This window comes from Fistularia commersonii, chromosome 2 (genome assembly GCF_037954325.1).
Source record: "Fistularia commersonii isolate RoL2024-O1a breed Wild chromosome 2, RoL_Fcom_v1.0, whole genome shotgun sequence".
NCBI lineage: Eukaryota > Metazoa > Chordata > Actinopteri > Syngnathiformes > Fistulariidae > Fistularia > Fistularia commersonii.
The window spans coordinates 23,025,852-23,048,029 of NC_141285.1; the positions used below are offsets into that span (position 1 = coordinate 23,025,852).

A 22,178-nucleotide genomic window follows, 5' to 3' on the forward strand; every position below is an offset into this window, starting at 1 on the left:
TTTTTTTTTACTTATTTTGCTAGCTCGTGGGTTTAATATTAGCATTAGTGGATTAAGACAAGCATCTTGACATGCATTAGGAGTGAGTCATAGACTGATGTAACGGAGAGAATTCAAAATAAAGCATTGTTTACACTCAGATAATAAATAAGATTGAAATAATTTAAGTAATTTAATCTAAACGGTCGGCCACCCGGGGGTCAGGGACCGCTGTAGACGACTACAGACAGGAATGATGGACATGTTCAAGTAGAAATGTGCAGATTTTAAGTTATTCTTTGCAAAAATACAGTCCAAATGGAGGTTAAATAGTACATAAATAAATATGGCGATGAGCTGCCTGGGGTTAGTGAACCGGTGTGTGCAGGACAGTCCAGTAGTGGCGTGCCAGTGGAGCTCAGTCCTCCATCGGGGTCAGCGAGAGTTCAGTAAGTTACGAAAAGAAGATTTCAACAAGAATGACCCGGATGACTGAGAACATGAGTTGTTGAATATCAACAAAAGGTAAATCCATGTTTCCGTGGTGCCCGTGGAGTCCTTGGAAACCACCTGGACGCTGATTTCTGACTCGGTGGTTTCGACGGGAGGAGTAACCGCACTCTGGGTTTCCTTCAGGATTCACAGCGGAAACAAAATCCCCGCCGCTCCGACCCAACCCTGCGTTTTTTTTTTTTTTTGCATTTCAGGGTGGTGGTGCTGGAGAGCCGGCCGACGGACAACCCCACGGCCCACAGCAACCTCTACATCCTGGCAGGCCATGAGAACAGCTACTGAGACACACACACACACACACACTCTTTCACACTCACACACTTGTGCGTGCTCAAAACACACCCTCTTAAAAACAGCCTACCACTAAAGCGAAACAAGAGGCGTGAGCAAAACCGGGAGAGACGCTCGCCCACGAACCCCCTCCATGTGCCTCCCTGGCTCCGCCCCCTTCCCCCTAGCTCCGCCCCCTCCGCCCCGCACACCGGCCACGCCACATCCAGCACGGGAGTCTTGACGTCAACACTACTTCTACTACTAGTTGTACACATACTACTACTGCTACTAGCGCTAGAGCCTCACAGAAGAGCCATCTTGCACAGAGAACGTTTCTTCTCCATCGTCCGCTCCTCCGTCACCTCCTCCCCCCCTTTTTTTTTTTCCCTTTTTTTTTTTTTAAAACTCCATCTTTATTTATTGTGGCATGATGTAACTTTAACCACCAGGATGGCTTTTCCTGTTTTTATGTTTTTTTTTTTGTTTGTTTGTTTTTTTTAAAAGAGACTGAAGAAAACAAAAACAAAAAAATCTTTGCCACCTCCGCTAGCTTTCCAATTCCAATTAGCCGTCACTACAACCACACAAGTGCTTAATTGACCTCTATTTAATTGTTGTAAATATAAATGTAGTATTTTTGACAGATATGAACACTAAAAAAAAAAAAAACAGAAGCTCTGGTCGTGTAGTTAGGTGTGCGTGTGTGAGAGCGTGTGTGTGTGTGTGTGTGTGTGTGTGAGTGTGTGTGCGTGTGTGTGTGTGTGCGTGGTCGCTCCACACAGCCGTGGAGATAGACAGGCGCACCCTGGTGTCTCCTCAGGTGGACGTTCAAGAGAACGCGCTGAGAACAGCTTGGAACCGAGCGAAGACGGGACGCAGCACTGAGCGCTGCTTTTCTCCCCGCATGCGTAGCTTTTCCCGGTGGAAGGTCATCTTAAGTTCTTCTCAAAATCATCCTTTTCATTTTTTTTTTTTTTTTTTTTTTTTTTGTATTTTTACACTGTTCTAATCAAGACGTTTCTTTTTGTGTGTTTGTTTTTATTTCTTCTTTCCTTTTTTCCTTTTTTTTTTTATTGAACCACTGGTGTTTAAAATTTGCACAAAGAAAAAAGGTATTTGTTAAACAAATGTGATGTCATAATATATGACCGTGTGTGTGTGTGTGTGTGTGAGTGCGTGCGTGTGCATGGAATGGGAAGCGTGAGGATTTGAAAGAGCGCGAGCGAATGGAAACACTAGAGGGACTCGAGTTCACGCAGAAAAGTTGAATTTCCACCGACGGTTTATTTCAAAGGTACAAAACATTAGCAACCGCGGGCCCCCTAGTGGCCAACACCGGAACTGCAGCTCACCCCCACCACATTTAATCCTAACTCACACACACACACACACACCTTTGAAATACAACACTTTTAAAATCATTACCCGTTTTTCTCTCGAGGAACCCAAAGAAAACCGGACGTGACTTTCAGGAACCGTGTCCAGAGTCACTTCCACTAGTTTTGTTGCGGGGGGGTTTACCAGCATGTGGGACTAAATGAAAGCTCCGGCCATCGCTAACAATTAGCATTCCTTCAGAAATGACTTGCCCTTGATCGCAGAAAGTACTTGAGTGAGTTTTAAAGTCTTAATATATTTGTTGTTTCCAGAGCTTTTGTTTATTGTTTTCCTCCGTCGCCGTGGAGAAAGCAAACAATGGAAGAAAGAGTGTATTTATTGATTATCAGGACTCGATTGGAACGGCCAGGAAGCGACCCAGTCCCCTCCCCCTTCCCCACTTCGGCCGGGTGCTGCTCTGAGCGTCAGCCTCCGAGACGCCTCGTGTTTTTATTTTTACCTCTGCGCAGGTCTGAACGCTTCCAACTCGTTTCAACCCGTATCGTCGGACCTTTTTTTATTTTATTTTTATCCCTCGTCCGTCCTACAGATCTCACCGCGTGCATGTTTGCGCCACACGAGCGCGTGCAAGCGGGTCAGCCTGCTAGCAAATCTTAGCGAAAGGTTCTTGCAATAAATGCATTTATTTATAATCATTTAAAAGCCACCAGCTTTGATTCACGTAGACACGAGCGGCGAGTTAATGAGTATGAATCAAAAAGGTTCACGGGATCGTCTGCACGAGCACGAACGTGACGCCGCATTATTTTACAATTTTCCGCCATATTTTGGCTGATGTGTAAACACTAGAGCCCGGCTGTGTCTGAAGTTTTAGAATTGGCGCAGATATTTCAGGGAGAAGCATCACGTTTGAAGGTTCCGGGTCGGCCTGAGCGTTAGCATTGGCCATTAGCGTTTGTTTGCTTGTTAAAGAAACTCCCCGACCGCGACGCCAGCGGCCATTATCCATCTGGCGTGGTGTGTAACGGACACCTCCAACGGGCTTTTCCACGTGGCGAAGTCGTCGTCACGCGTTCCTCCGTGCAGCCTTGCGTACTTCAGGGGAAGTCGTCTCTGGCCCAGGAGGCTGAGAGCATCACCATCTCACCTGTGCTTTGTTTTTGTTTATTTTTCATTTTTGCATTTTATTTAAAGCTAATTTAATCGGTTGCCGCACGCTACGATGCTAAAACTGTGGCTGCGGCAGCTCCGTAGTAACTGGAGTCTGAGGTTAGCATTTTAGCGACTGTTTTTTTTTTTTTGTTTTTTTTTTTTAATTGTATTAAATTAAGCTTGAAATTTGCCACGTTTATTTTTTTAAATCCCTGAAAGTAAAGTCAGATGAACGACTTCCAAAACGCACCAAGTCCAATCATAGTTGTGAAAGATTTCTTCTACTTTTCATGCAGCGTCGCTATCGCTAGGCGATAGCGTTCCCTTGCTCGCCATAAGCATTTTTAAAATAAATAAAAAGCGGCAGATGCTGCAGAGAGCTTTCTAAGGCCTCAGACTTTCGGTGCGAGAACTCTGACGAATCCCGTTATTTGTGCTCTTGGAGGTGAAAGGGGGTCAGACTGAGCCGATCAGCTGACGTCTGCAGAAATCACACGAGCCGATAAAGAAACGCAGCTGAAGAATGAATCCATTAAAACGCGCGATCGGAATCGGCGGTGAAATTCCATCACCCCGTTTGGATTACCCCGCTAGCCAGCCGCCTCTTTCTGCAATGGCAGTTACTCCAAAAATTAGCGCCGGCTAATGCTAATACCGCTGAACCGGCTCACAACAACACACACTTTAACCTCCACTAGCTTTACGGGAAATTTGTTTGTTTGTTTGTTTTTTCCGGATGAAAAGCCAACCGCAGACCGAGTTTAGCCACGCCTCCTTTGCTCACCGTTGACCCCGGAGGAACGCGGAGGTACCGCCAGACCTCTTCCCGATGGCTTCGGGCACTTAACAAATTGTCCCTTCGAGCTAAAACGTAATCGGCGCCGGAGTTTCAGGTTGTGTCCGCCCGTCCGTGAGTCGACGGGGTCTCCACGTTGTGTGCGTTCGGGGTCATGACGACGCTAGGCGTGCCAAGGATAATGCATAGCCTCACAACAAGCCATGAAGCCTAATGCGTCTCACCCGTTACGATTCAACTTTTTTCTTTTTTTTTTTTTTTTTTGGTTCGTCACGAAAGTAATCACACATTCCTCGAGGTCGTGAATTTTTTTTTTTTTTTTTTTTTCATTTTTAATCACATCACGTGTTTGAGTATAATGCCAAAAGGTTAATAAATTGGTTAATATATGTCCGGGTGTCAACACTTAACTGTTATTTTTAAAAAAATCATGTCTGTCCTCTGAGTGATGTCAAAAAACTCAAGACATTCCACCGAAACCCGACGCTCTTATTTCGGGTTCGAGTCGTTTACCGGTTTGATTTCAATTTTTTTTTTTTTTTTTTTGCCCCCCAATCGAGTTGTTTGTCGCCTCTGCATTTCCCGACCTCCGCCGGAGAAATAAATCCCTCGCTCGCAGAACTAGATGACCTTAGATCTCGAACCGGCGAGCTGAAAAAAAAAAAAAACGCCAAATCCTTGTTTTAATCCAGGTCTCCTCCCCTCAGACGCTCTTTTCTGTCGCCGCCGCATCACATCGCCGTTGTCTATTTTTTCTTTTTGTTGTTGTTGTTTTTCACGATGCAATGCACACGTTACGATATGTACATAGTGTAAAATAAAAAATGGGTTTGTTTTACATACTGTATAATTGCCTATATTTTGTTTCAGAAGTGTAACAGATTTATGAGATGAAAGGTTAACACATTAAAAAGGAGGAAGTGAACCCGCGGACGTGTGTGCTCCTTTTTGCGTGGACGTCGGGGATCTCAAGGTTAAAAACGTCTTCTCGGATTTGAGGGATAAGGAGTTGAGCTCAACCGGAGAGGAAGGATTCTGGGAAAGGATTCTCAAAGCAAACCTTTATTGAGCTTCCAGTTTTCCATCGCAGCGCGCGTGTTTTAGACTTTTGAGCTCAGACGCTTCCGGCGAGCAGCGGCGGCGGCGGCGGAGCGCGGACGACGCCGTCACTCGAAGAAACCGTGACGGGAAGAGCCGCCGTTGAATTTGCGCAGGTTTGATTCGGAGGGAACAGAAAGCACAGGGTCAGCAATTTACAAAAAAGAAAACACAGCTGTCGGTGTTCACGAGGAGATTTTTTACAGGGATTTTGGATTCTCGCTTGATGTTTTCTAACCGTCCGCTCCCGACGTGTTCAGTCTCTCAGCTTCGCCTCGTCAGAAGGCCGGAACTGGCGCGGGATTTTATCCACGTCGAGTTTAAAATCGGCGAAAAAAAGAAAAGCAGGGAGGGAATCAACCCGAGCTGAATGAGCAATTGCAATATGTTTGCTATGCTGTGCGTTCGCAGGGTGGAGGATTCGCCGCAGCACCGGGGTTAAACGTCACCGCCTCCGGGTCGGACGGCGCCCTCATACCGCCGTGCCGCGGTTCAGCTCCAGGTGCACCAGCTTGGGGGTTTTGGCGGCGTCGTGGTCGCCGTTGTTCTGGGCGTCTTGGGTTTTCTCGCCTCCCTTGTCTTTCTTGTCGTCGCCGCCCCTGTCGGACACGAGAGTCAGGTTACCCTCCCTCGGACTCCGTCGTCGTAGCCGAACAAACTTACTTCTTCTTGAAAAGTTTCTTGAAGGAGCTCCGGAAGCCTCCTTTGTCCTTCCTGCTCCTCTCGCTGAAGGCGCTGTGGTTATTGTCCTCCGTCCCGCCCCTCCACTTTGACTCCTCCCCCCACGGCTGCATCCCGGGGTCCTGATAAAAGATCAACACCGGCGTATTGCACGTATATCTCAGTTTTATTCGGTTAAAACAGCCTTCGATGAAAGCCGCAAGCGGACTTTGCAGTCCCAAGATGCGTTTGGCCTGGATTTGTTTGGGTTTGAAGAAACCGGAGGCTCCGTTTGGACTCTCGGGACTTAATTTCAGGGAATCCAGGTCACTCGGATTCGTGGAGCGCGGATTCGGAGCGGCAGGACGCCTCCGTGCCCGTTTATGAGCCAATCACCGCCAAGTATCAAGCAATACCGACTTTGGAAGTATGTCCTACAAAGAAGTTCCGTAACGTAGCCTAAGGTACGCCGACCTCGCGCCGTCCCGCTGCGGAAACCCACCATGCCGAGCAGCCCGTGAAGCTCGTCCGCCTGCTTGTCGCCGTCCGCTCGGTTCCCGAGGGGGCTGTGGAGTTTCCGAGACGGGGTCACGCAGCCTCTGCTCCCCCTGCTGCCCTGGCGTTCCAGCTTGGTGTGGCTGCCCAGACCGGCCCGCTGCTCCGACAGGTGACCGCCGTCCAGGCCGGACACGGTGCTGTCCATCTGTAGGCCGTTCAGCGACTGCGTGGCAGAGGAGACGTGGGTATTTTCCCGACGGCCGCTCTTCTTTTTTTTTTTTTTTCCCGAAGACAAGCTCACCTTGCTTTTGCGCTGGGTCACCTGTAAGGGGCGGTGCTGATTGCGGCGCATCAGCACCGCCTCGTCCGGGGACGCGCACCCTCGGTTGGGCAGTTTGCCGTAGCCGTTCCCGTGACCGCCGTTGCTGAAAATGTCGCAGCTGGTGGACACGTTGGTCACCAGGGCGTGGTGCGGCGCCATGGGGGCTTTGGGGCACTTGACGAAGGCGATGTCGATGGACGAGTCGGACGAAGCCGTGGAGCAGCGGTCGAACATGGAGATGTCGTGAAGGGACGACCTGTCCTCCTCGTACATGCTCTCCATCCCCGGGGGGTCCGGAGGCAGGAGGAACTCCCCGAGGGCGTCGGCCAGAGCGGAGCCCGGCTGGCCTTGGTGGAAGTCGGCGGGCCTCGCGGACGGGTGGTGCTGGCAGGACACGGACCTCTCGGACGCCTCGCTCTCCGGGATGCTGCTGAGACCTGAAAGCCAAAAGCGGGTCGACTCAGGAAATGCGGCGAGCGTCGTGTCGACGGGTCGAACGCCCAACCGCTGTCCGTCCTCTGAGAGACGCATCCGAGCGACGCGTCCGCATGTGAACTTTGACCTCAGACCCCCCCTTCTCAATGACCCCTTTGCATGAATCGGACCTTTCTGCGCCCGCAGACCTGCTGCCTTATGGTTCCGTGAGTCCAAGTCGGGCCCGAAGAAAGGGAACTGCGGCTGCCACTCCGTGCCGTAACAGCCGTCCTGCTCCTGGTCCCGATCCCAGTCCTGGTACCGGTGGGACTGGATCTGCTCCAGGAGACGCTGCTTGCTACGTTTCACCTGGTTGGCGTGTTCTCTGCGGAGGGCGAACCACCCGTGAGGACCAAGTCGGGTTATTGATCTGCCGATCGGCTCCTGAGCGGAGAGTAGAAAGCGCACTCACAGCATGGCGCCGCCGCCGTGGGGATAAGGAGAGCCGAGGTTGTTGGTCGGAATCCCGCCGTCCGTCCTCAACAGCTGCTTCATGGTCGACCTGCCGGGGTCACATGACGCGGTTAACGCGATGTTCGGCCGTCGTTTCGGAAACCCGGGCCTCCTCCGCACCTCCTCAGCTCCTTGCGGTTGTGGAGCAGCAGCTCCTGGTTGTGCTGGAGGAGGTGGTGGTACTGGGTGGAGAAGGTCCGGAACTGCTGGATGCACACCAGCAGCAGGTAGTAGTCCGGGTGATCGGCGTCCGTCTGCCTCAGCAAGCCCTGCACACACACACACACACACACACACCGCGTCATTATATTTCTGTGTGTCTGTGTGTGTGTGTGTGTGTGTGTGTGTGTCTTACCTGCAGCAGCAGCATGTACTCTGGGATCCTCTGAACCGGTTGGAGGAGCAGCGTGGAGAGGGACAGTCTGTTGGACTCGTCGCCCACGATGTCCAGCTGGGGACGCGGCCAATGAGGTGAGAGGATGGAGGAGCGGGTCGACCAATCAGGACGGAGGGACAAAAGTTAGCATGAGTTAGCATGACCAGCATTTTGTTTTGCATGATTCCACAAGTTCTAGAATCCCAGTGATGTTGAGCTTCTAGAATTGAACGGGATGGAGTAATATTTTCGTTCGCGTCCAGAGTTACGGGGCTGCCGGAGCCTTTCTTCACTGTGATTGGTTGAGGGACGGGGTTCACCCTGGATTGGTCACAGGGCCACAATAGGCGACGTACAACTATTCACCCACTCATTCACACATGATATTTAAACATGCAAACATTCATTCACTCATTGGCATCATTTAAAAGACATACGACCATTCACTCCTTCACACGTCTCGTATAAATACAACCGTTCACCCTCTCATTCCCGCTTCTTATTGAGACTTTCAACCGTTCATCCTCTCATTCACATGTCACATAAAGACGTACAACCATTCACTCTTCATATAGAGACAAAGAGCCATTCATCCTCGCATTCATGTCTTATGAAGACGTACAAACATTCACTCACTCACTTATATGAATTTAGACCATTCCTCCTGTCATTCACGCGTCTTGTAGACATTCAACCCATCACCCGTCATGAAAACATACCAGCATTCACCCTCTCATTCATAGACAGACAGCTATTCGTGTCAAATAAAGACATACAAAAATTAATTCATTCATAAAGACAGAACATTCACCCTCTCATTCTCATGTCAGATGGACGTCCCACCAGTCATGCATTCATTCATTCATTCATGCATCTTGTTGACCTACAAACAATTATTGATGTCATATAAAGACACGAAAACATTCACTCACTCGTTCACATGACTTTAGGCATTCGACCATTCGCCCTTTCATTCACGCGTCCTGTATGACTTTGAGCCCCTGCGTGTTTTTTACCTCCAGGAAGGGCGACGTCTTCATGGTGGAGGCGAGCATGGTGACGACCGCCAGGCAGTCCGGGAGCTCCTTCAGGTAGGAAACGTAGAAGTCCAAGAAGTCACTCTGGAAAGGAGAGCGGAGGGTGGAGGTTGGGCGCGACAGCAGAATGAAAAGCGGATCCGGATCCAGAGTCGGGGCGTTTCCCGGATTGAGCCTCCATCACATCATAACTCGGGTCCAGACGAGGATCCGGACGGGGTCGCCTGCGTTGATTTCCACGCGATCCCGGGCAGAAGGGGGGAGTCCGGGAACCACCCCTGGGTTCTCCGTAGGAGCTGTTTCCTGCTCACCTGCCTCCGTCCAACCCTCTTCCCATCCATGAACCTCCTCTCTGGTCGTCCTCTAGACCCGCGGCTCCGAAGCTCTATCATCCTTACGCTGCGGCGCCGAGTGGCTCAGGAAAATACACTCTAAGTACACGGCTCAAAAAAATAAAGGGAACACTTAAAAAACACATCCTAGATCTAAATGAATGAAATATTCTTATGAAATATTTTGCTCTTTACACAGTTGAATGTGCTGACAACAAAATCACACAAAAATGATCAATGGAAATCAATTGTATCAACCCATGGAGGTCTAGATTAGGAATCGCACTCAAAATTAAAGTGTAAAAACAAACTCCAGGCTGATCCAACTTTGATGTAATGTCCTTAAAACAAGTCAAAATGAATCTGTGTTGCTTCCTGAGTGGACACTATGATTTCACACAAGTGTGATTGACTTGGAGTTACATTGTGTTGTTCAAGTGTTCCCTTTATTTTTTTGAGCAGCATATTTAATTCAAGTGTATTTTATTGGCTTTAGTCTCTTTTTTTAATTTTGGTTCTACATTGGAAAATAATTTTAATTATTGTGTCTTGAAATCTTAAAATAATATTAAATGATAAATAAATAAATAAATAAATATTAAAATAAAATCATATTTATTATTTTTAGATGCTCAAAATAAACGTCACGCTCGCGAAAGCCGGTATATCTGCCGAAACGCCATCAATTTGTCGAAACTCTCAACCCCAGGTTGCCGAAATATGGAGAAATAGCGACATGTGAGCAGCTTTTCTCCACCATGAACGACATTAAGAACAAACGCCGCTCACAGACGGCAGCTTCCAGGCTGTGTAAAGATGAAAATGACTTTGTGTAGCCCATTAACCAGGTAAAATAAATATTTATGAAGATATGTTGCAAATATTTATTTCTTATTGTTTACTGATATAGTGCTTTTTTCCCAATTTATTTTTAAAATTCAGGTCAAGGCTAGGCTACACGCTCTGAAAGCCCAAAGCTCAAAATGTTCAAAATGTGTTCATCGCATAAATAAAACTTAATTTTTTCTGGAGCACTTCATGGATTTCCTAAGCAACACACTTTCCTTGTTTATACAAAGTGTAAAGGTAAGAACAAGCGATATATAAAGTGGTACCTTTATTTTAGACGTCAAAAAAGTACGTTTCTGTGCTGCCGAGATTTTGGATCTCTCAGTCGTCGACTCATGACCATATATTTACTCGCGATCCTTTTCGAGGACGCGAAAACAAAGAAATGGAACAGACTTTGTTGCAAAATGATACGAGAGCGGCGCTTGCCGAGATGAACTGGTCTCCCGAAGGCGGCGGCAGAAGTCACACTGATTTGCGGTTAAGTATTCATTATTATGATTTTGTTTTTGTGTGAAAATCATGTTTTGTTGGACTTGTTCTTTGAACACAGTGATGTTGGTGCACGGTTCATTTTGTGCACCGGTAAAACATACAGGACTGCCTCCAAAAATTAGAATATTGGGATAAAGTTCTTTATCTTCTGTAATGCAATAGGGACTGCAATTGTATTTGCAGTCCCTATGTCCTCTATTGTAAGTCGCTTTGGATAAAAGCGTCTGCCAAATGCAATGTAATGTAATGTAATTAAAAAAACAAAAATTACTTCTTCATGATATTCTAATATTTTGAGATAGGATTTTTGAGTTTTCCTAAGTTGTAAGCCATAATCAGCAATATTAAAGTAATAAAAGGCTTGCAATATTTCAGTTGATTTGTAATGAATCCAGAACGTATGACATTTTGGTTTCTGTAATTGCATTACAGAAGATAAAGAACTTTATCACAATATTCTAATTTTCGGAGACAGGCCTTTATACCTGTGTCTTGAATGTGGAAAAATCATATTTTATTTTTCCAATAAAGAAGGGTTCGGTGAATGCACGTATGGAACTGGTGGGGTTCGGTATCTCCAACAAGGTTAAGAACCACTGCACTAGACCTCCAACTTCCATCCTTCTACCCAGACCTTCACCATCCCTCCTATATTCACATCCAAACCATCTCAATCTGACTTCATCTCCAGACCACGTGGACCTCTCCATGCTCCTCACTCCCAAAGAGGAACCTCTCTTATCATCTCCAAACCGGATAATATGGTTGCCGTCACCTCCGACTTCTCCACCTTTTCTCCACCCTCCCCATTGCGCTGGACTGTGGACCCAAAGTACTTCTTCTTCTTCTTCTTCGCTCCTCTCCACACCTCCACCTCCTAGATGTTGCTCTTGTTCCCCTTCACTTCACTCCTCCCCTCCCACTGTCCGCATCCAGAGTAGCTCCAGAGCAATTTTCACGTGTTGGAGATGTTTGAAAGCATGAAGTTCAGAAGCTAATAGAGGGTTTTTGTCAAGAGAACAACAACATTGTGTTTCTCGGCGTCGTCTTTGGCTCTTAACGGTATTCTGAGTTACGAGGCCTGTTGGCTTTTTGCGAGCGCTCGCACAAAAAGAGTCCTCTTTTTTTGTTTTTAATGGAACATCTGTGAGGACAGAGGAAGCTTTTAGCTCGTGGACGGAGATACGACGCCGTCCGTCAACGGATTCCCGTCCGCGGCTCGGCGGCTTTGACCGTGGATTTGAGCGGCGACCGTTTCCACCACGGCTTCTCCACCGCGCTGACGCTTGTTGTCAAAACAGCCGATGTGCGAATGCGCGGAGAACCGCCCGGGATGCAGGGAAAACATTTCGGCGAAACCCTCGTTTGGCGGTTTCGGCCTCAAGTCGGACCCTTTGCCTTCCGAGAGAAATGAACCGGGACCTCGGGGCCTTTAACACGGAGGCTTGGAGATGGCGTCCAAGAGGCCACGTATTTGGAAACTCACTGCGAGTGGAGGGCGAAAGTGAGTTTGACCACTACATGATTATACGAGCGAGGGATCTATCATTTGGATGTGGATTTTGTTTTGGTCTGCACATTTTTGCCACGGAGCGAACGCGGGAACACTCGGGAAACAACCAACATGCCGGCGTGAGTTTTAGTCAAAGAATGGTTGAATTTAGTGTTTTGGTCAATACGTGGGTACATTTCAGTAGATGGATCAGCTTGGAAAAAGAAGCGAAGAAACAGGTCCAAGCAGGTTGGAATGGGTGGAGAAAAGTGTCAGAGATAGAAGAATATCAGCCAGAATGAAAGGAAAGGTGGACAAGACGGTTGGTGAGACCAGCGATGATGTATGGACTAGAAACTGTTACGATGGCCAAAAGACAGGAGGCAGAGCTGGAGGTCGCAGAGATGAAGATGTTTAGGTTCTCTTTGGGAGCGACCAGGATGGAGAGGATCAGGAATGAGTCCATCAGAGGGACGACACATGGTAGATGTTTTGGAGAATCCAGACTGAGATGGTCGGGTCAGAGGAGGGATAGTGAATATGTTGGTAGATGGATGCTGGAGTTGGAGGTCTAAAGGAAGACCATTGTACGGTTCAATCATTTTTCAGTCACTGTGTGGATGAACTTAATATTTCAGTCAAAATATGGATGAATTAATGTTTTAATCAATGAATGCATGAATACATTTTTTAGTAAAGATTCCATTTAGTAGCGTTTTAGTCAACGTATCGATGGCTTGACAGTCAGCCCGTTGATATACTGAACATGTTTATCCATGAATGGATGAATCGGATGTTTGTTGTCGTCCTTACGGGGTGAATGGGGACGGAACGGTGGCCTCGCACCAGAAATTAAATGTGAGCGTGACAAAATGTAGGTCTTTGGATACCTTTCCATACCCCGGGACTACAGATTGGACTACAAAAGTAGCGCTCTAGCTAGAATCTGCCATCTTTGCTCTCTTTGAGCCTCACACACAGTCCCACAATGGATTCCTTATTGAGAAATCAATGTTCTCGTCCGTTTACTCACGGATTCATCTTTCCCCTCCATTATTTACCTCCTTGCTGGTGAGTCTCATGAAGATGTCGCCCATGATGCCCTGCCACTGGCACTTCAGGACCCGCTCCTGCAAGGTGTGGAGCAGCTCCAAGTGCTGCTGGATCAGGAACCTCAGGGAGCTCGGGAAAGGCCTGGATAGAAAAAAACAAACAAAACAGTTTTCAGCAAATCACTAATCAGGCGTCTGATGGCTCCATCCACGTAGAGAAGCTGTGGATCACTGCCTTTCACCGGCGGAAAAACCTTGGACGGATCCAGGCTGGAGGAGGATCTGAGGCCTGGGAAGCACAGATGGTCCCTTACTACTGGTAACCGTAGCGCTAACAGCTAAATGCTAAGTGCTAAAATTATACAATAATAGCTTTAGTATTCGCAGAAGCAATAAATCAGGAGAACATACCGGGTTACGGTTTTTCATGAGTGGGATGCAAACCTCTGCAGAACCTTTCAGCAGAGTTAGCTTATGGCAGCATAGCTAGGGGCTAGGCTAACGCTAACTATAAGATTTCTCAAAAAGGAAGATTTAAGCCCTGGATTGGGATCGGAAGATTGTATCACAGAAGAGGCACTCGGTAACTGAGCGGTAATAATGCTAATAGTGACAACATCATATTCGTAATACATTTGTACATTACTTTATAATATTTATTTAGATATCCCTGCAATAGCGTTCGCATTGAAAGAGTGGAGGTTGATCCCTTGACCTCCCTGTTTCCAAACAGAGAGATTCCTCAAGTTCCTTCCGATTCCGTCATCTCACGGACGTTCAGCTCGGCGTTAAACGGGTTAAAACGAGCGCTCAACTCGGCGTTAAACGGGTTAAAACAAGCGCTCCCGGCGAGCACGTGGCCCCGCCGGCGCGGCGTGATCACATTAGCGGACGGAGCGGAAAAGAGAACCCTGTGCTTTCATTCCGGTGTTTACAACCTGGTTTTATTAGATTTTTCTGTTTCCTGTTCTCCATAAACTCCCCAATTAGGGTCAGCGGCCGCCGGAACGCGGCGGCACGTGAACATGCAGGTGAAAGAAAAGAAGAGTCCAACTCGGCGGGAGACGAAGAGACGCTTGAAGGTTCATCTACAGGAACCATCTGGAAGGCTTCATGTTTGGAGTCGCTAACTTTCTGGTCCTGAAAGTTCTGCTCTTGCAGGAAGTGCGGCGGGTGAAACTGTGGTGGTCACTGCTCATGTTTTCTTGAAAAAAAAAAAAAAATGGACGGGAGCTTTGAGGAAAGCGGAGAGGAACAGCACCTCAGAGGGGTTCCAGGACTGAGGAGTTAGCTAACGGCTAACGGGGTTCATCACATGGTGAAGCATCGCGGGGAGAAGATAAAGCACCTCACACATCTGCAAGTCCATGGTTATTATTCCCGCCGTGCAGAATATGAGTTTACACAAAGTGACCCGAGTGTGTGTGTGTTTTCCTCACCGCTTGTCCTTAGCAGTTAGCGCCTCGGACCCGTTGAAGGAGATGTTGGCCTTCAACAGCAGAGACAGGTGGGACACGTACACCCTCTCCGACTCCAGCAGCTCCAGGGCGGCTTTCTGCCTCTTATCTGCACCCCGAGAAACACCGGCACCTTCAGACGGGGTGACCTTAAGCGTAACCGTGGCGACCGAAGCGCGGCAGCCATGTCACGGCTCCTCGAAGGAGGGTCTCACTGTTCTCTGCCGGGGCGCCGGGCGTCTCCGTCTCGTCGCGGCTGCTCTTCCTCTCGGTCCACACGGGAGGCTTTGACGGACAGCCACGCTGCTGCTCCTTGTCGGAAGTGGAAGCTTCACACACACACACACACACACACACACACACATATAAATAACTGATTCTGATGCTTACCCGCCCCGCCGCGGTCCCGAGCTCACTCTGCGTAGACGTGTTGCTCCTCTGCGGCGACTCGGCCTGCGGCAAGCTGGAGAAATAGTTCTGGATGACGCTGAGATCCGAAGCCTGGCCCGGCGAGCAGATGTGCTCGTCTCCGGACGCCGCCAGCGCGTCGGCCTTGGAGGTCTTTCTGCTCGCGGGATTAAAAAAAAATCGGACTCGTCGTTCTGGCGGAGGAGGAGGAGGAGATTTAGAAGCGGCGCTGACGTTCCCACCTGTGCTGGGCGGGGACGACCTCCCTGGCGGGCTCGGACTGCAGCTGCTCGATGCGCCTGATGACCTCCCGCTGCCGGCCGGACACGTCCTTGATGTGGAACAGCGCCACGCTCAGCTCCTCCTGCAAGATGGCGGACGGTGAGTCCAGCGGCGCCGCGAGTGGGGCTCGAAAAAGAAGAAGAAGTGGATTCTGATGCTGTTTTTTCCTCGCCGTTGCGCCGCGACGCGTCTGAAATAGTGCCGCTGCCTTCCTGTCTAACAAATTGAATCAGCGGCGCTCCAGTCAGATGTTCTAAATTATGTTACAGATGCCCGGGGAAGGAAGACGGAGTGTGTTTTCACAGCGCGGCCCCCCTCCAGCACCTTGAAAGTGTTGAGTGAGTTCTTGAGGCCCATTATCTTATCATCCACTTCAGTCTGATGGGCCCCCAGCTTCTCCTCCAGGCCTTGGTCCCTCTGGCGCAGCTCGCACAGCTCCGTCAGAGCGGCGTGGAGCCCCTCGCGCAGCTCCGCCACCAGGCCCTGCAGCTGCAGAACAACGAGGATACATTCAGACGCGGTTCTTTTTTTTCTCAGGGGTCAGAGGTCACCGCAGATCGCTGTGAGAAGAGGATAAATGTTTGCTTTACGCTAATTCATGTTATTAAATTGATGTCATTTTGTACTTGGTTTTGTTTGCAGGATTCAGCGACGTTCTCTCTCTGGGGCTCCTGCGTGGGCCAACTATGCCCTCGCCTCCGTCTGCAGGAGACCGGCCTCGTTCTAACCCCGATCCGCCCTCGCCGACTCTCCGATTTATCTCGCGATCAAGAAGATCTTCAACCATCTCCTTCTCCTCGAGCACGCGCCGCGTCCTCAGCCCCTCCGCGGGTTCCACTCCTCGTTTGTTCGCTCATAGCTGATTGAATTTATTCAGCGGGGGATAAGTGAATCAGCTCATGGGAACATTACATGGTTTGAAGGAACCCATCGCTCCATCTCTCTCTCTCTCTCTCCGGGTCATGTGAAAAACATCAGGCAGGAAGCTGAATGGACCGTGTGTTTTGCGTCCTGCTCCTCTTCGCTCCGGCGACACGGCGCATCCGTAACACCTGGAGGCGGCGTGTCCAAAGTGCTGCTCCGGGATCTCGCCGCTTTCTTCTCGAATCCACGCCCGTGCAGATCCCGGACGTCTCCGGGAGGCTCTGTGACGTTTTGTTATTGCAGTCACACTCGTTACAAACCCCAGAGGAGGCGCTCCACACACACACACACACACACACACTTGTGGTGCCGTTCCGCTCGTACAACCCCCCCCCGCCGCACACACACTTTTGCTCGATGGCCGCCGCCGTTCAATTCCCTGAGTGACGAATGAAGGTCGTCACGCCGGATGTTGGTGGCCTTCCCGTCTCCGGCTTCGATTCCAATCTTCTACGCTGCTGCGTACCAGAAGATATCACAGCAACCACTTTCTCACCGGAGATACGTTTCCTTTTCAGGAACTGGGGTAATTCTGATTTTGCATTCAAACAGCGGCTCCTAGAACCACCTTAGCTCCTCCTCAGACGCAGGAGCTTCTGACGCTTCCAGAGGAACTCATCCTTGATTGGTGGAACTCATGACCAGGTACTTCTTGTGGATCCCGGAGGGCCATTTTTAAAAAACTGCAATGGTTGCTGGTCTTTCTTGGGACAAAATGGACAGAAAAAGAGAGAAATGTTGAGTCCAAGAGGTCCAAACTCTCCTGTCCTGCGACGCCTCGGAGGCGTTTCCACAGGAACGTCTACATTTGGGCCAGAGTAAATGTGGAGTTAGCTAACGGCTAACGGGGTTCTTCACGTGCAGGGAGAAGATAGAAACCCTTCCACCGTCTGAGAGTCCATTCCTTGAATGCTGTGGCAGCTTCCGCCTCCGTGGCGCCTGTGTCGTCTTCCTCCTTTCTTCTTCTTCTACTTCTTCTTTTTCGGTGGTTGGTTTTGCGTGCGCAGCCGAAGGCACTCGCCGAGGCTACTTCCCGGAACCCAGCTAGAGCTGGACACTTCTTGGAACTTTCAGATCTCTATCTTTCTGGAGCTACCGAGGCCTTTGGAACGGTGAACAGGATTTCAGATTGAACGCTAACGGGACGACCGGCCAAGCAGGAAACAAAAAAAGTCACACCGACCGCTCCTCAACCCAGAAAAAACATTATTTACCTGAGCGATCTGCAGGTTTTCTCCATCTGAGGTTCCCTCTCTGTCTGCGGGGCGACAGAACGAGACAGAAGTAATTATTCGGGGAAGGAGGAATGAACGGAAACGAAGGCTGATATTTATTCACATGCTGGCGTCCAGGAACCGACCGTCGTTTCCCACTTCCGAAGACACCGGGGATTTACATCAAGCGCTTTACGGCGATAAGTTCACGTTTCTTTCTTCTTTCACGTGTTTCTTTGACCGACACGAATGAACCCCAGAAGTTAGACATCGGCTGTCGTATTTTCAAATAAATTAGGATGAACCCGCGCGCGCGGTTTGCACAGAAAAACACAAAAACAAAATGGCCGCCCTAGAATAGGGAGCGGAATTAAGACGATGGCATTTTGGTGAGCGCTTCTGCCTCGCAGCAAGAAGGTCTCTCCATGTTCTCCACGTGTCTGGTTGGGTTTCCTCAGGGTTCTTCTACAGTCCAAACACATGCAGGAGGTTCACTGGAGACCCTGGATCGCCCGAACAGGTGAATGAGAGGGCGGCGTAGATAATTAATGAATGGATAACATTCAATTTTGACAAATTCTAGAGGCTGAACATCTTTGGGATTGTCGCCTTTTCGGAATAATGCAAAAGAAAATAACAGCCCAACTGATTTTTGTCCTGCCGATTGGCCGATCTGGTTTGTTCCAAGCCATAACGATAACTCATATTTATCAGTACCTGATGAATGGTTGGATTTAATTAACCGTTTAGATGGTATCTCTTTCAGGACTTTTTACTGCGCTGATGCCCCAGATCAGGTTAGACAGCAAGTTAGGCTATGCAGTGTGTGTGTGTGTGTGTGTGTGTGTACGTTTGTGTATGTCTTTGTCCAAAAAAAAAAAAAAAATCACTAACCCAAGCTTACTGTTCTGTATATTTCCTGTGCATCGTGTATTTGCAAGTGTATTTGCAGTCCATACGTCCTTTATTGTAAGTCGCTTTGGATAAAAGCGTCTGCCAAATGTAATGTAATGTAATCTTTAACCTGGTTCACCATAACAGCAACATCAGTTGCCGCCTTCCCGTTGTCCTTCTTTAAAATGGCTTCTGTTTTGTAGTTTTCAGTCGGATATCGATTGCGCGTTGATTCCACGTGACAACTCCGGTGGATGTATGTTCCTTGCCTGAGGCTGCTCCTTCCAGGAGTCCCTTTCTTAACCCCGCGCCCCTTAAAGCAAAGGTATCCCGAGGAGCCGTTTCAACATTTTTACAAAAACTACGCCGCTGCCGGCGCCACATGTTGCGCAAGGGACTCGAGCGCGCCGCACCTCGGGACAGTTGGCTGCTTGTGCGAGACGCACAATGGCCGCGTTGTTGTGTAAAAAGTCACAGGTCAACTTTGCCGTGGCGCAGTTGGAGTGCGAAGTCACCATCTATTATAGAACGGGACCGGCTGCGCTGCGTCCGCGCCGTCGTAACCGCTGAGGAAGTGACGTACAGGCCACAATGGACTCTTTCTGTCCGCGGGACACGCCGCGTTACAGATTCCCCTCGGAGATCCGCATTCATGCCTTCGTGCCGGAAGAAAGAAAAAAAAAAAGCCGATACCAACGCGTCACATCGACCTTCGATTCCACGGCGACTTCACGAGAAACCGTAAAAGCGGGGCCAATCGGTCACGGCGTTCGGAGAAACCAAACGGCGTTCTTTTTTTTTTTTTCTGACGATGCTTGTGCATGAAATTCCTGAGATTTCCTGCAGCGCGTTAGCCGAATATTCTTGACTGAGCTCTGCGGTTTGAGGGGAAAAGAGGGGAAGCTACCGGAAACTGGATCCAGAAGAAGCCCGAAACACCGTCGACCCTTCGTGCTTAACAAACGTTACCTCCGACTGAGTCCATCTTCAGAGTCTAGCGTGCAGCTAGGAAGTAGCTTAGAAGTAGCTAGCTTCACATGCGTTGCCAAGCCAGTACCAACCTTGATGGACAGATGGACTTTGGGCAATAACCCAGAACTATCCTGTTGTTTTAGGCCGAGAGAGGCTAAGGTGTTAGCCTCCCTCTTTCCTTCTGGTTCTGAGAAGGAGAAAGAAGGACCTGGGCGTTGGACTGAGGGCCATTTCAGAAGGAGTCGAGGAGCTCCCCGGCGGTCGGGATGAACGTCGCACGCTGCGAGGATCTTCGTGCAAAACCGAAGAAGACTTTACCGTCTTCTGACGCCAACGTTTTCAAGAAGCTTGAATTTGCTTTTCGTCTTTTTTGACCCTTTTGTCCTGACATCTCAGGTACGTCGCGGACAGATTTCAGCCAGGGTTACATTTCTCCGGGATGGATCCCTGCATTGTTAGCGTCCGCAGTTAGCATAAGAGCGCAGGGTTGGACGATCAAGCGGACCACCTGTTTCCAATTGGGAAAATCCACCGGCGGCCGCTTTCCTCTTTCATCCGATTATATGGTCAATTAACATAATTTTACAGACAAATTTTTCTGAACGCCGCTACCAGTCGCCGCGCAGAGCTGCTAGCTTAGCGAGAGAAACCGCCGCTCGGCTTCGAATCCACCAACCTACTTTTGCCTGTCGCCGTGGCAACCCGCCATCGCATTTGACCTTTCGAGATCAGATATCAGAGAACACGTGACGAGGCCCCAAACCTCCTGGAACCGCAGTTGGAGTCAGATATGGCGTTTTTAGCCGACTCGTTTCAACCGAGGAGACCTCCTCAAGTGAGAAGATTGTTGTTTCCCCCCCTCCACGCCTATAATACTTTATCCGAAGTGTTAAAAGAGCATTTTCCACCATGAAGTCCCTCCTCGCTTCCGAGAGGTTGAGTCTGCTGAGAGACACAAGGAGCAACTTGACTCCTTCCTGAGGTCTTCAAGCTTCAAACCTCTCTGGAGCTGCAGCTCTCTCACAGCCTCCGTCAGACCCGACAGGCTGGACGCCATTTAGCTGTCCAGACGTTGGACAAACTCGGAGGACGTGGAGGTCGGAGGTGTGAAGAACTCAGGCGAGGGGGTTCATCAGGTCGTAGCATCACCAACTCAAGTGCAGACACGGCTTTTACAAAAAAAAAAAAAAAAGCTTCTGCGTATCAGACCAGAAGCTATATCTGTTTTAAAATCCGAAATGTCTAAGACGGGTTAAGACGTACAAATATCTTTCAGCTCCTCTCTCTCTTAGAGAGGAACCCCACCACGACATTTCACGACACCGAAAACGTCGATTCTCAGACGTTTTCTCCGAGACCGTTAATTTAAACCGCCCGACACCTGCCTTACCTTCTGACGCCGCGTCCAGGTCGTCCCCGGTTTCTCTCTGATCCTCCTCCATGGCTTGGGAAGTCCTCCGGAGCCCGGTCGGTTTACCCGGCCGGCGACGACTTCAGTCTGCAGCGCTTCTCCTCTGAACTGCCCTAACCTTTGCGGTGATCACTCACTTTCTCTCCTCCGAAGCATGTGAGTCCTATGATTGCTCTTTGTGCACAAAAAGGCCCTTGTCTTCAACAGAGTGGGAGAGACGAGGAAGACCAGGAGGCGAGGGAGACGTTTCTTCATCACGCAGCCACATACTGTAGCTCGCTCATTAAATTTGGGGAGGCGTGACCTCGTCTTCGCGAGCCATGTTCGGAATCGGCACGAAACGGAAAAGCCAATGAAAGAGAGCGCGGAGTGTGTGTGTGTGTGTGTGTGTGTCACCGGGACCTCCACCATGTCGCCTGGACGTTCCACTTTGCCCCCCCTCCACCCCATGTCTTCACAGCATTAATTAATTGGATTTGCCGAAGCTGTGGAAATTTTTAAAACGCCCACGTGATTTGATTCATCTGGCGGGGAGCTGCGGGACGGCCGGGAGAAAGACGGGAAACGTTTCGCTTGAACTGCTTCGGATCCTTGTGTTCTGGGATCCCCGTCCAGCGAGGGCGACCTCCGGTCACAAGACGCGAGGCCGGACATCGGCCGATAATTAAAATATTCAATAGAAGCCGTAATTGATGCATAATCTCCACAGCGCCGGCGCGAAATCGTTCAAAAATCAAAGAGGCATTGCTTGAAATTAATTCATAAACTTAAAAAAAAACAACAACAAATCCCACAATTCAGCAAGTGATTTCCAAAGAACGAGCCGATTGTTGACTTTAGCTGTGAAGACGTGTTTTGATGAGCTTTAGTGCAAAGACAAAGGATGGATGTAATGTTTCTGCATCGGACTCCGATCTTAACCGATCACAAGGATATCAGACGGCCCTTAAAGAAACCTCAGAGACAAACCGAGGGCTGATGATGTTCTCAGTATTGCTGCTGTTGTTTGAACTTCCAATTTCACCCGATTTGTAAAGTTAATCAGGGCATTTTTTTGCTCTTTTATTCATGTTATAGGGCATTTTAAATCATTTTTTTTTCTACTTTCAGTCATAAACTGTTTCCCCCAATGGAGTTGCTTGTCACACTGACACCTTTGGCCACTAGAAGGCGCAGTGAGTCAGGTGGTCAAGTGTAAACAACCCAAGCAAATCAATAGTTTTGCAAAGTTCTTGTTGACTCTTCAATAACCGACATGCAGTGCAGTTGGGCCTTCACACAGTGTGTGTGGTAGGCGGTCTCAATGTGTGTGTTCGCCCCTTGTCCCCCACCCACACACACACACAAACACACACACACACAAAACCGTAATGCTAAAGTTCATATTTTTGTGTTGTCTTTGCACGTCCATCTACGATGGAGACCGA

General features: G+C 49.1%; 2 protein-coding genes across 12 annotated transcripts in view; one reads left to right on the plus strand and one right to left on the minus strand.

Annotated features, from left to right (window-relative positions):
* Positions 1-4,976, plus strand: part of LOC147236757 (mitogen-activated protein kinase kinase kinase kinase 3-like) — a 44,495-nt gene extending 39,519 nt beyond the window's left edge. For all 8 annotated transcript variants that reach the window (XM_086173609.1, XM_086173617.1, XM_086173642.1 and 5 more), the window contains one exon: positions 687-4,976. In XM_086173609.1, coding sequence (XP_086029735.1) covers positions 687-774 — 88 coding nt within the window. In that variant the 3' untranslated portion in view covers positions 775-4,976. The remainder of the gene's footprint in view (positions 1-686) is intronic.
* Positions 4,358-20,888, minus strand: arhgef33 (Rho guanine nucleotide exchange factor (GEF) 33). 4 transcript variants are annotated; one of them, XM_086173710.1, is made up of 17 exons: positions 20,731-20,888; positions 17,475-17,518; positions 15,661-15,825; positions 15,297-15,418; positions 15,063-15,211; positions 14,862-14,975; positions 14,629-14,755; positions 13,199-13,331; positions 8,949-9,053; positions 7,912-8,007; positions 7,677-7,825; positions 7,516-7,605; positions 7,253-7,428; positions 6,609-7,066; positions 6,312-6,530; positions 5,813-5,952; positions 4,358-5,748 (listed from the first exon to the last, which is right to left on the minus strand). In XM_086173710.1, the coding sequence occupies exons 1-17, from the start codon at positions 20,780-20,782 to the stop codon at positions 5,622-5,624; spliced, it is 2,466 nt and encodes an 821-aa protein (XP_086029836.1). In that variant the 5' UTR covers positions 20,783-20,888; the 3' UTR covers positions 4,358-5,621. The 4 variants fall into 4 exon arrangements, with proteins under 4 accessions (XP_086029836.1, XP_086029828.1, XP_086029818.1 ...); XM_086173702.1 differs by having other exon boundaries at positions 7,235-7,428; XM_086173692.1 differs by having other exon boundaries at positions 14,629-14,779.
* Positions 20,889-22,178: the final 1,290 nt, after the last annotated feature.

Bases quoted from the DNA above. Each gene is read 5' to 3' on its own strand.
- arhgef33 (XM_086173684.1), bottom strand. From the start codon at position 20,782: ATGGAGGAGGATCAGAGAGAAACCGGGGACGACCTGGACGCGGCGTCA. The intron at 8,008-8,948 runs GTAAAAAACACG...CCGCGTCCCCAG, and splicing joins AGACGTCGCCCTTCCTGGAG to CTGGACATCGTGGGCGACGA. The intron at 7,826-7,911 runs GTAAGACACACA...GTGTGTGTGCAG, and splicing joins AGTACATGCTGCTGCTGCAG to GGCTTGCTGAGGCAGACGGA.